This window comes from Sinocyclocheilus rhinocerous, unplaced genomic scaffold, assembly GCF_001515625.1.
Source record: "Sinocyclocheilus rhinocerous isolate Xijiao unplaced genomic scaffold, SAMN03320098_v1.1 scaffold1763, whole genome shotgun sequence".
Lineage (NCBI taxonomy): Eukaryota > Metazoa > Chordata > Actinopteri > Cypriniformes > Cyprinidae > Sinocyclocheilus > Sinocyclocheilus rhinocerous.
This window is the reverse complement of record NW_015640500.1, coordinates 333,118-346,427: the sequence shown is the minus strand read 5'-3', so window position 1 is coordinate 346,427 and position 13,310 is coordinate 333,118. Positions and strand designations below refer to the sequence as shown.

The window sequence follows — 13,310 nt, the reverse complement described above, 5'->3', positions numbered from 1 at the left end:
AAGAGCCGAGGTTACAAGCATGGTAGTATCTCCCACCTTCTATGTCTCAGGGCGTTATAAATTTGATCCCTAAACATCAATAGGATCTTGCTCAACTTAAAAATTGGGCGAACAATAAGTCTGTTAAATAACGATTACAATATATTAGCCATGATTTTTGCTAAAAGAATTAAATGTGTTTTAGATTATATTATTGATGACTATCAGTCAGGTTTCATAAAAGACGGACTTATTAAAAAAAAAATATTAGACTTGTTCTTGATATCTTGGATTACTCAGATTGAATCCCTGATGATAGTTTCTTGATTTTTATAAAGCTTTTGATTCTGTTGAGTTTCCTTTTATTTTTAAGTCCTTGAATGTTTTTGGTTTCGGTCCCAATTTTATCAATGCAATTCAAACTTTGTATAGTAATGCCCATGCTTCAATCAAATTACAACTTGGCACTACTCACAGAGTAGTTTAATATAGGTAGAGACATCCATCAAGGTTGCCCAATATCGCCTTATCTTTTTCTACTTCCTATGCAATTATTAGCCATTCACATTCAAAATAGTCATTTGGAAGATATACCTGTGGCAAACCGATCAATATTAGCCTAATAAGCCAATTGGCTGATGACACAACTTTGTTTTTGAAAAATAAAGATCAAGTTTTCTTAGCCTTAAATATAATTAATCTATTTTCATATGCTTCTGGTTTAGTTCTTAATATTCATAAGTGTGAACTTTTACCTATAAAACATTCCACTGATATTAAAATTTGTGACATTCCAGTCAAGTCTGAAGTTAAAAATGTAGGTATAATTATATGTAAAGATCAGGGGGAAAAGATCAAAGCTTAACTTCGAGCCTCTTATTCTTTCTATTCAGCGCAATTTAAATTCTTGGTTACAACGTGATCTGTCTATAACAGGTAGAGTGTTGCTTTCCAAACCAGATGGGTTATCTGCACTGGACATTTCTTTGGAGATTTGTAGATCACTGGACAAAATTATAGTAGACTTTGTTTGGAACTCTAAAAATCACTTAATTAAAAAAAGTGTTATGATAGCTGATCGGGCAACGGGTGGATTTGAGTTAGTGGACTTTTCCACTCTTAAAAACCCTTTCAAAGTTAAATGGATAAAATCATTTTTAAACAACCCCATGTCCTTTTGGAATATTATTCCAAAGTATATTTTCAGTTCTGTTGGAGGTTTACAATTTTTGTTGCGCTGCAATTTTGCACGCAATGGGATTTATCTCTGTTCCCCGGATGATGTCGTTGCTATGACGACAACCGTCCTCCCGCAAGGGCAGCAGGGCTGACGGGGGCCGCTGGGAATCTGCTGTGCTGTACAGAGAATAGGGGTCACACTCACAATGATCCAAAAATAAAATTAATACTTAATTCAAAAAAAAAAATATTGATGGTTTTGGATTCCCTAATATTTAATCATTTAAAAATAATTAATTTATTATTTATTGTACACATACATGTTTTTACATTGTACTTATATTTACAAAATACTAATTGGTTAGGAGTTAGGACAAAGTGGGAGCAAGGCTTTTCTCTCCAGCTTTTGTCTGTCATGTCGTACTCTGCCTATTGTACTGCTGTGTACTGAAAGAGTCATTGTTGTGACCAGAACAATTGATGGTGAAGTCACTGCTGGTTTTTGGCATTGGCAGGAATGACATTGCTTCATGTATGACTATGCCATATTATGCGTTAAATTATATGTTGTGTAGTTGTGAGTGGGGACACTGTAAATGATACAGTATATCTTCTTTTTAAAATGATGGCAACAGAATGCAAGAAATGTTATTAAAGGATTAGTTCACTTCCAGAATAAAACATTTCCTGATAATTTACTCACCCTCATGTCATCCAAGATGTTCATGTCTTTCTTTCTTCAGTTGCAAATAAATTAAGGTTTTTGAGGAAAACATTCCAAGATTTTTCTCCATATTATGGACTTCAGTGGTGGCCGACGGGTTGAAGGTCTAAATTGCAGATTCAATGCAGCTTCAAAGGGCTCTACACGATCCCAGCCGAGGAATAAGGGTCTTATCTAGTGAAACGATCGGTCATTTTCTAAAAAAAAAACTACTACAAATGCTCGTCTTGCACTAGCTCGACAAAATCGTCCTACATCGCTGACCCAGTGTTTAAAAAGTGAACATGTAAAGACGATCAAACTCCCTTTACAAAATAAGGTAAAACAGCGATGTAGGATGATTTTGAAGTTGGAGGAGAAAATGAGATGGGAGTTTTTCGACATACCCTAACTGTCATGAACCAGAGTGCACAGAGTATGCATGCGCATCGCAGCGCTAGACAAGACGAGCGTTTGAGGTTAAAACGTGTATAAATTGTACATTTCTTTCGAAAATAACCGATCGTTTCGCTAGATAAAACCCCTATTCCTCGGCTGGGATCTTGTAGAGCCCTTTGAAGCTGCATTGAATCTGCAATTTGAACCTTCAACCCGTTGGCCACCATTGAAGTCCATTATATGGAGAAAAATCCTGGAATGTTTTCCTCAAAAACCTTAATGTCTTTGCGACTGAAGACAGAAAGACATGAACATCTTGGAAGACATGAGGGTGAGTACATGATCAGGAAACAGTTATTCTGGAAGTGAACTAATCCTTTAATTAAATACAGTTATGTTTAGAAGTCACCTTGTAATTGTAACTCTTGAATGCTCTATGAAATTTATTCCCTCTTTTTACTTAATTTTTTCCAATATTAGGTGCTTCATAGCTCAGGATAAAAGCAGGTGGAACTACCTTTCAAAAATGTGATACATCACATAACCCAGATTTGATTCTAAAAAGCCCCATTTAATATATTTTGCCTAAAAATATTCATAGCAAGAAAGCAGGTGACATTCGGTATTATGTTAACAACATGACAAAATATGCATGTTGTACATACAGTAGAACTCATACATAATACATTATGTACTTTAATGTATGTCACTCAGTTGGAAGCAGTTGTATTCATGACCTTTCTATAGATGAAGTAAGTACAATAAGTAGTTAAGTAGAAAATGGTTTAGTCATTTATCAGAAAGATTCATTTAGTGCATTGATCCACACAGTTCAACGGAACACATGCATCAGACATCACTGGCTATTACCTCACCATTGCTTCTTGCTACAGGCTTTTAACTTAGTGTAGACTTAGTGTATTAAAAATTTCAAAGATTTTGTGTCTTATCTTTGTATTAGATTTTTTTTTTCTTTGCTTAAATAAACAATGTATTAGTATGGACAAATATAAAGAAATTTTCTTTTGATATAGATTGTGGTAATGCTTTACCTATAGATTACCTTGTAAACCCGATCTTTTTATAATTATCCCTTGTGAAAAGGAAGTGCACTTGATTGTATTGACTGTGCACTTGTAGTGTACTTGCAGATCATAATAATAAATGGGCACTTAAATGTACTTTAAAGAGAGTATGTTTTCAAGATCATGTTTTTAGCACACTTACTGAAAGTACACTTTGAAATAGTTCACTTTGTAATAATGTCAAATTAAAAGTTTTAATTTAAAAGTAAATTTAAATGATGTTTTAATAATCTTTTATGCGTGGATGCAACAAATGCCTCGTTTATAATGGGTTTTAATGTTTTTGTCTCGTCGCTCCGGCCAGACACAGGGCATCACAATATGGCAAGGGGCGGTACATTTCCGTCACAAGATATGACCCCTTTAAAGATGTAAATTAATTTTCATGTGTTGACTAACATACTAATGCACATGCATGATTGTCATGAATCTGGCCTCTGTGGTTCCCCCCAATCGGCATCAGAGGGCACCCTCACCTGAGTACTAACTCTTCCCCCGGATTTCATTTCCCATAACCCTGTACCTGGCGCTGATTACAAGCGCACCTGTTCCTCATTCCCGGGACTATTTAAGCCATACAGACAGAGACACACAGACACAGACAGAGACACAGAGACAGAGGCAGACACAGACACAGACACACACACACAGACACACACACACACACACACACAGAGACACACACTCTCTCTCTCTCATTACGAAGTCTTGTTTTGCCCCGGCTGACATTACTGAGCATTTCCCTGTACTACTCTATTGGATATGTGTTTGACCTTGGACTGTTACCTGTTTCACGATTGCTTGAAGAAGGCGTAACTTTTATTCTCACTGTAGTATTGTTGTTGCCGCCCTCTGTCTGTTCTCTGACTCTGCTTTGGTCTCGTCTCTGATAACCCTGTCTACTGGTGATTTACCCTGCCTGTATTGATACACTTCCTTTTTAATAAAGCTGCACATGGATCCTCACTCGTTGACCCCTCATTATAATTATGTTATTATGTTATAATGTTATTTGATAGTACATTTAAAATGAACCTTCATGTCTACGTCACGATGTGGGAAGATTTGCATAACGCCGTCCAAATGTTCACGCAAAGAAAGAAGGCGTAACTTTTATTCTCACTGTAGTATTGTTGTTGCCGCCCTCTGTCTGTTCTCTGACTCTGCTTTGGTCTCGTCTCTGATAACCCTGTCTACTGGTGATTTACCCTGCCTGTATTGCTACTCTATCTTTTTAATAAAGCTGCACATGGATCCTCACTCGTTGACCCCTCATTATAATGATGTTATTATGTTATAATGTTATTTGATAGTACATTTAAAATTAATATATTTAATAAATATAATATTAATTAATACAGTATATATGTATATTAATATATACTAAATACAACTTCATCAGTACAAATGTGTATTTACACATATATTTAAATGCATGACAGTCAAGTTTCCATAAAAATGACATTAAACAACAGAACACTTTAACTATATTTCAAAGACAATAGAAATAATTGTGAAGTTACATGTGAAGATATGCTTAAGTTCTGATTAATTGGGTTAAAAACACACTCAAGTTCAACCAATATGATGTAATATATATTTACTATAAACATTTAAATGTAATTGTAAATAACATGTAATTAAGTGTCTGAAAACATTACATTCAGTTCACACTTGAGTATAAAGTCTTTCTGAAAGTATGCTAAAGTGTGCTTATTTTTCTCTTGGGATTTCAATTATGGTCTACAATACAGACAACACAGAGTTAAACTTAATGAAATAAGAAAGACAATGTCTTGGATACAGATGAAATCAACCAGAAAAACAAACCCACATGGTATCAGTGGTGTACTGTAGGTCTTAAAATAAAATGGAAACCAGGTCATTTTTTCCATATTGAAGTACACTGTATTGTTTGTGTTTGAATGGCAGGTTTTCGGTGAAGACACTGCTAGAGAAGTACACAGCAGAGCCCATCGATGACTCGTCTGAGGAGTTCATTAACTTTGCTGCTATTCTGGAACACATCCTCAGCCACCGCTTTAAAGGTAAGAACGCGTATCACTAGCATACTTACACTAGCAGTAGACTTTTACTCTATAAGAACATTAAGGACATACAGTATTTAAGCCAGTGATGCAAATGCAGGTGATCTCTCACATCATGTCTTATGCAGGCTCTGGCAGCTGGTTTGATGGTCAGCGCAGTTTTTGGGACTTTATCCGTCTGGCCTGCAGTAAAGTGCCCAATAACTGCATAAGCAGCATTGAGAACATGGAGAACATCAACTCCTCACGAGCAAAGGTGGGCACACAAATCTTTACTTAAAATAGATAAAGTAGAATGAGTAATGCCATAATCATTAATGCTTGAATTGAATACACAAACAAAGAATCCACTGTACTTCTTTTGTGCCACAGTTATGGTAAGATAGAAGTACATTGGAGTACATTAAGTAAGGTGCGTACTTAATGGATAGTTCACTCAAAAATGAAAATTCTTTCTTCATTTACATGTTCTTCCAAATCTGTATGACTTTCTTTTTTTCTGTGCAACATAAAAGGAGATATTTTGAGAAATGTCTCAATGGGTTTTTTTTTTGTACATATATTTTAAGTCAGCATTGCAAAAACAGATTTGCATAACGCCGTCCAAATGTTCACGCAAAGAAAGAAGGTGTAACTTTTATTCTCACTGTAGTATTGTTGTTGCCGCCCTCTGTCTGTTCTCTGACTCTGCTTTGGTCTCGTCTCTGATAACCCTGTCTACTGGTGATTTACCCTGTCTGTATTGCTACTCTATCTTTTTAATAAAGCTGCACATGGATCCTCACTCGTTGACCCCTCATTATAATGATGTTATTATGTTATAATGTTATTTGATAGTACATTTAAAATTAATATATTTAATAAATATAATATTAATTAATACAGTATATATATATATTAATATATACTAAATACAACTTCATCAGTACAAATGTGTATTTACACATATATTTAAATGCATGACAGTCAAGTTTCCATAAAAATGACATTAAACAACAGAACACTTTAACTATATTTCAAAGACAATAGAAATAATTGTGAAGTTACATGTGAAGATATGCTTAAGTTCTGATTAATTGGGTTAAAAACACACTTAAGTTCAACCAATATGATGTAATATATATTTACTATAAACATTTAAATTGTGAAGATATGCTTAAGTTCTGATTAATTGGGTTAAAAACACACTCAAGTTCAACCAATATGATGTAATATATATTTACTATAAACATTTAAATGTAATTGTAAATAACATGTAATTAAGTGTCTGAAAACATTACATTCAGTTCACACTTGAGTATAAAGTCTTTCTGAAAGTATGCTAAAGTGTGCTTATTTTTCTCTTGGGATTTCAATTATGGTCTACAATACAGACAACACAGAGTTAAACTTAATGAAATAAGAAAGACAATGTCTTGGATACAGATGAAATCAACCAGAAAAACAAACCCACATGGTATCAGTGGTGTACTGTAGGTCTTAAAATAAAATGGAAACCAGGTCATTTTTTCCATATTGAAGTACACTGTATTGTTTGTGTTTGAATGGCAGGTTTTCGGTGAAGACACTGCTAGAGAAGTACACAGCAGAGCCCATCGATGACTCGTCTGAGGAGTTCATAAACTTTGCTGCTATTCTGGAACACATCCTCAGCCACCGCTTTAAAGGTAAGAACGCGTATCACTAGCATACTTACACTAGCAGTAGACTTTTACTCTATAAGAACATTAAGGACATACAGTATTTAAGCCAGTGATGCAAATGCAGGTGATCTCTCACATCATGTCTTATGCAGGCTCTGGCAGTTGGTTTGATGGTCAGCGTAGTTTTTGGGACTTCATCCGTCTGGCCTGCAGTAAAGTGCCCAATAACTGCATAAGCAGCATTGAGAACATGGAGAACATCAACTCCTCACGAGCAAAGGTGGGCACACAAATCTTTACTTAAAATAGATAAAGTAGAATGAGTAATGCCATAATCATTAATGCTTGAATTGAATACACAAACAAAGAATCCACTGTACTTCTTTTGTGCCACAGTTATGGTAAGATAGAAGTACATTGGAGTACATTAAGTAAGGTGCGTACTTAATGGATAGTTCACTCAAAAATGAAAATTCTTTCTTCATTTACATGTTCTTCCAAATCTGTATGACTTTCTTTTTTTCTGTGCAACATAAAAGGAGATATTTTGAGAAATGTCTCAATGGGTTTTTTTTTTGTACATATATTTTAAGTCAGCATTGCAAAAACATAGGTTACCAACTTTCTTCAAAATATCCTTTTTTAAAATATCTTTCATATCTTTTTTGTTTCACAGAAGAAAGAAAGTCATACAGGTTTAGAATGACATGAAGGTGAATAAATATGAATGAACTATTTTTGGATGAAATAATCTTTGTATTGAGATAAAAGAGCATGATGTACATACAAAAACATAATGTAACTTGCAGAACTTCAAACTATTCTCTTATTTATTAAAATAAATCTAAAAAACTTGCAAATTAGAGAAAAACAGGTAGTCATGAAATACTAAAATATGATTGTTTTGGCACCAACATTATAAGTGGACCTTGTAAAGTAATTAAATACCATGGTACGTGAAATATATGAACCCAAATATATGAATATGACAAAGTACAGTAATTTTTTGTTAGGGTACTGTTTTACACATCACTGTATTTCATGTTGCTGTATAAAAAATGTCTATTTACAAAACAAAAGTTGTTGTAAAAAATGTTACAGAATACTCTGTACTGTATTTTGGTGAATTGTAAAATGTTAGTGTTTTCTCCAAAAAAGTATGATTTTGGTATGTTTTATTCTCATTGACAATTAATCAACTCAACTTTCTTTAACTTTAAAGGTGTTCATTAATGTTTCTGCAGTATATGCATGTAGATGTTTGCTATGATGAAGCTTGCCTTGACTTGTGATTTACCCGTGTCTTTAGGGCAGAGCATGGCTACGGGTTGCTCTGATGGAGAAACGGCTGTCTGAATACATCGCCACAGCTTTGCGAGATAGCCGCACCACCAGGTCAGGCTGAAAGGGAAAAACTCAGTATTAATCAAACCACCAATATGATTCTTTCACGCAGTCACACCCAGGAATCATTACACATAACCAGTTTAAACATAACAATGTAGACAGCCATTATGAATGTTACACTGTCGAATACATAATATGGTGCATCTATAATGTGATTGTGTTTGTTTATGTATTGCATGTGTGTGTGTGTTTGTCTACAGGAGGTTCTACGATGAAGGTGCCATAATGTTGCGAGAAGAAGCAACTGTTTTGACCGGAATGCTCATCGGACTTGGAGCGATTGACTTTAGGTAAGAGGATGGGTAATGGAAGGGGTAATAAACTGAGGAATACAAAACACACAAGCTATGTTTCAAAACCATCTGAAATGGAACCTCGTAAGTGATTGATTTGGAATGTTTTACATAGGCAGGAACTCTGCACACCACACTCATGTAAAGCATATGATACTTTAATGCAGGTTTTGGAACCGAGCTATAATGTTATGCAATGTAATCAATGTTGTGTAATTCTTGCTGTTCTATGTTTGTTGTCAGTTTCTGTTTGAAAGGGGAGGCTCTGGATGGGAAGTCTGAGGCTGTTATTGACTACACTCCATATCTGAAATTTACACAAAGGTGAAGATCATTTGTTTCCTACAGTACAACACAGTTTCATACAGGGAATGGTGTGGGTTTCAATGTTTAGATTGTATTTATATCCCTCTATTCTAGGGGTGCACAATTAATCGTATTAATGATTATGCATAATCATTGGAAATATTCTACTATACCCTCTGGTTATTTATTCCGAAAACGTTGTTTTCATTTGACATTTCTGTTAACTGGCGTTGGTAGCACGCCTCCACATGCTTGGGGTTGCCAGATTTTAAGAGTTTAAATCCCCTAATTTCTCTTAAATGGATAAATTCTCTGCCCAGTGTTTTACTTAATCTTCCCATTCATTTTTTAGAGAAGCCTTTTACGGTTTTACAATTTTTTTTTGTAATGTAGAGAGTGTGTTCATGTATTTGATAAATATAATAAATCAGGATAGATGAGGAAAAAATAAACCCTTGTGTATTATTTGACAATCTCTTGACTTGTGCTTATGTGAAAGTGCAATAATTCTGATGTTAAAGAAATATCTCAAACGAAAACAATTGTGATTAATAATTGCAGTTATATTTTTGGAGCTAAATGATCATTATTATCAGTTGTAACCATTATTGTGCAGCCCTACTCTATACTAATGGAATGCTTGTTGTTCATATGGTTTCCTGAAAGAATACAATTTTTTTGTTAAACTGATTCAATTCAGAGTCATTTTGACCTTTTCATTAAAAAGAACTTGTTGCTCATTTCTGAATTTCTGTTAATCAGCCAGTTAGACACAGTTATTGGTTGGTGGTGATATTTTCACTTTAGTCAAATATTGGCCAATTAATCAGTTATCACTAATTATAACAATGTATAATCTGGTTATGTGGTCATTATCATAAAATAAACTCTGGATGAATAGGGGGATGATGACATGTGGTGCCAAATAGCTATTCCAACTTACTATGAAAAGAGAGACCATGGAGTAATACGAGACATTTGAAAGTAGTGCTTAGGGTCAGATTCATTACTATGGAAAAATATTTGACCGCTCAATGCTGCTCAAATTGACCAGAATCAAGTATACTGCTCTGTTGCCATGGCAATGAGATGTTGTGTTGTGTTTGGTTCAGTTATGATTATCTCAGTGACGATGAGGACGGTCAGAGTGTGGACAGCAGTAACAGTGATGACAGTGTCGAGCATCCATACATCCCTCTGGTCACCGATGAGGAGAGCTGGAGGAACAAGTGCCGCAAGATGGAGCAGAGGTTCAAGATCGTCAATGCGCAAAAGGTTAAACACACACAACAAAGCAAGAGTTCCTATAGTGGGTGAGTAACACTCAAATTAATCTGTCGTGCTAAAGTGTGTATGTTTTTATTATTTGTGTTCAGGGGTACCTTGAGGAGCTGGTAAGGCTGCGGGAATCTCAGCTGAAGAATGTGGAGATGGAGAATAAAAAACTAACAGCTGGACTAGAAGAACTGCAGCTGCAGAGCCAGAAAGAGAAGAGAGACCTGGAGAACATCATACTGGAGCTGCAGGAACAACTGTGAGAGAAACACACACACCACTGATTCTTGAGACGTGAAAGTTTATGAAATTATTTTGAATTAATCAGTTCAGACATATTCACCTATGTTTTGGTGAAACATTCTGCTTCTTCTACTTTTTCTTATCACTCAATATGTATCAAATCTGATTCAAAAACATGTACTGTAAAAATCAATATGTAAAAAAACACATGAACATGTCCAGCATTCATATTAATGAATGAATGAAAAAAAAATTGGTAACACTTTATTTTAAGGACTCATTCTCACTATTAATTAGTTGCTTATTAGTTATTAGCATGCATATTACTAGCACATTGGCTGTTTATTAGTACTTACAGTATAAAGCACATATTAATGCCATTTTGAATGAAAATATTTTAGATCCTTTGATCCTTTGATCCTACCCCATACCTAAACTTAACAACTAACTATTAATAAGCAGCAAATTAGGAGTTTAGGCAAGAGTCGTAGTTAATAGCTAGTTAATAGTGAGAAATGGTCCCTAAATTGAAGTATGACCAAAATTTCTTTACAATTTATGTGACTGTTTATATTTCATGATTATGTCAAAAAATACTACTACTACTATAAATCACACCAGAGCCTTGCTAAATTCAGAATAAGTGTAGTATAGAAAGAGCACTTTCAGAAGGACAGAAGATTTTGATATATCCTGATTTTTGTTTTTAATATAAATATCTGATCATGTTAACTAAAACGATTTATTTTAAGGATTTCTTATAATATTATATAAGGTATTATAATTTTACGTTTCATGCATATGTTTATCTATATGACGTATTAATTTATGGTCTGAGGACAGGTGGTTTTAGGGGTTGTGATAGATGATGTAATGCCATAATTGTAATAAAATAAGAGTAAATACACTGAAAAAATGGTAACATAATAATGGTAAATAAACTATCTTAAGTCCACCAAAACTACTTCATATTGGATAAATCATGTAGAAATAGCTCTTTGAAGTAACAATTGCAGGTTGGCACTGCAAAAGCAGTCACATTTTGCATTTAGAACATTCTAGTGATCATCTCTGATTCATTTCAAAGTGTTGCTATTTTAAAAGTAATGTCTGCTAAAAACAGTGGCATATACAGTATCTCAAGAATCTGTGACACACATGTACATATGTTTTTGTCTTCAACTGTATCGCAGGACAAGTCTGATTCCAGGCGAATCTCATCCCCTCTCTAAGGATTTGTCAATCCCTCTTGTTAACCAATGGCCATCTCTCCAAAACTACAACAACCAGGAGGACAGGAAACTGTACCACAGGTGATTAGCGGCTGCTTTTCATATGGGCTAACAACTTACTCAAAATCCCAGTCATTAGCCGACCAACTTGAATATTTCTTCTTTCAACTTGAAAATTCAACAGCAAATACTCTTATGCTGTTGCTGTGGGTCTGTTGTTGTCTTTTAGGGGTAGTTTTCCAAGCCCGGAACCACATATAAGCTTAACCACAGATTCTCAGAGGACAGAAAGGAAACAGAATGGAAAAGCCTGGTGCACAGCAGGTACACCTTAAAATCCACCTACAACAAGCTGAATTTGGTACTGTAGCTTTGTTTTGACTTAGCTGTCAAGTTCAAGCTGGTTTGGGTGGTTGATCAACTGAGCTAATAGGTGTAAGGTGGTTAAGCAGGTTTGTGAAGCATGGTAGCTAGTTTGTTGCTGGACCAAGATGGTGTACCAGCACTGTGTGCCCAAAAGTTTAACGTTGACAGACTTTTGACTATCAGTATGAGGTGTGGTCCTCTTTACAGCTTATTCTAGCAGGAACTACTCACTTAGACAGGAAGAGACTGACTTACCATGTTGTGTTTACATACTGTTTGGTGTCACATTTACATGGAATGGTTGTTAATACAGTAGACTGGCATGGAAAAAACAGACTAGTTACCCATCATGGTAGTCCAGCTGAACAACCACCTAAACCTGCTTTGACAAGCCATTGACCTTCTAAAAACCAGCTACTATGTACAGCTACCACTTCAAACCATGAAATCACAACTGACAACTCCTATTTTTTATGGAACGTTGAAGTGTTATTTTTTTTTTTAAATAAATGAACTATCCATGCACATCATTATTATTTTTTCATGTGCCCTCATAAATATCTTTCTCTCCCCCTCCAAAAATATATTGGCTGCATCTAAAATCGCATAATCTCTGAGTAGTTTCTTCTTTTGAATAAATACTTTGCGACCACTAAAAAAAGAATGTTCTGTATATGATTGTGTGTAGTGTAAATGTAATCCTGACAAACTACATTCACCATGTTGTTACTGTCACATGACCTACCAGCATCAGTTGTGTCACTTCACTGCCATTCATAAATCCTCTCCTGTAGCCTCATGGGATAGTAAAGTGTCTATCTGATCAAAGTCCCTTTAAAGGGATAGTTCACCCAAAAATGAAAATTTGATGTTTATCTGCTTACCCCCAGGGCATCCAAGATGTAGGTGACTTTGTTTCTTCAGTAGAGCACAAACAAAGATTTTTAACTCAAACCGTTGCAGTCTGTCAGTCATATAATGGAAGTGAATGGGAATCATGGCTTTGAGAGTCAAAAAAACATACACAAACAAAACCAAAATAAACCCTGTGGCTCGTGACGATACATTGATGTGTAAAGACACGAAACAATCAGTCTGTGCAAGAAACTGAACAGTATTTATATCATTTTTTACCTCTGATTCACCGCAATG

The 13,310-nt window shown here is 35.0% G+C and overlaps 1 protein-coding gene across 1 annotated transcript in view; it reads left to right on the top strand.

Moving 5' to 3' along the window:
• The first annotated feature begins 3,007 nt into the window (after positions 1–3,007).
• Positions 3,008–13,310, top strand: part of rundc3ab (RUN domain containing 3Ab) — a 13,721-nt gene continuing 3,418 nt past the window's right edge. The window contains exons 1-10 of the mRNA XM_016569452.1: positions 3,008–3,012; positions 5,278–5,393; positions 5,522–5,649; positions 8,346–8,431; positions 8,644–8,733; positions 8,980–9,060; positions 10,155–10,317; positions 10,419–10,576; positions 11,754–11,873; positions 12,022–12,116. Of these exons, the coding sequence (XP_016424938.1) occupies positions 3,008–3,012; positions 5,278–5,393; positions 5,522–5,649; positions 8,346–8,431; positions 8,644–8,733; positions 8,980–9,060; positions 10,155–10,317; positions 10,419–10,576; positions 11,754–11,873; positions 12,022–12,116 (1,042 nt within the window). The remainder of the gene's footprint in view (positions 3,013–5,277; positions 5,394–5,521; positions 5,650–8,345; positions 8,432–8,643; positions 8,734–8,979; positions 9,061–10,154; positions 10,318–10,418; positions 10,577–11,753; positions 11,874–12,021; positions 12,117–13,310) is intronic.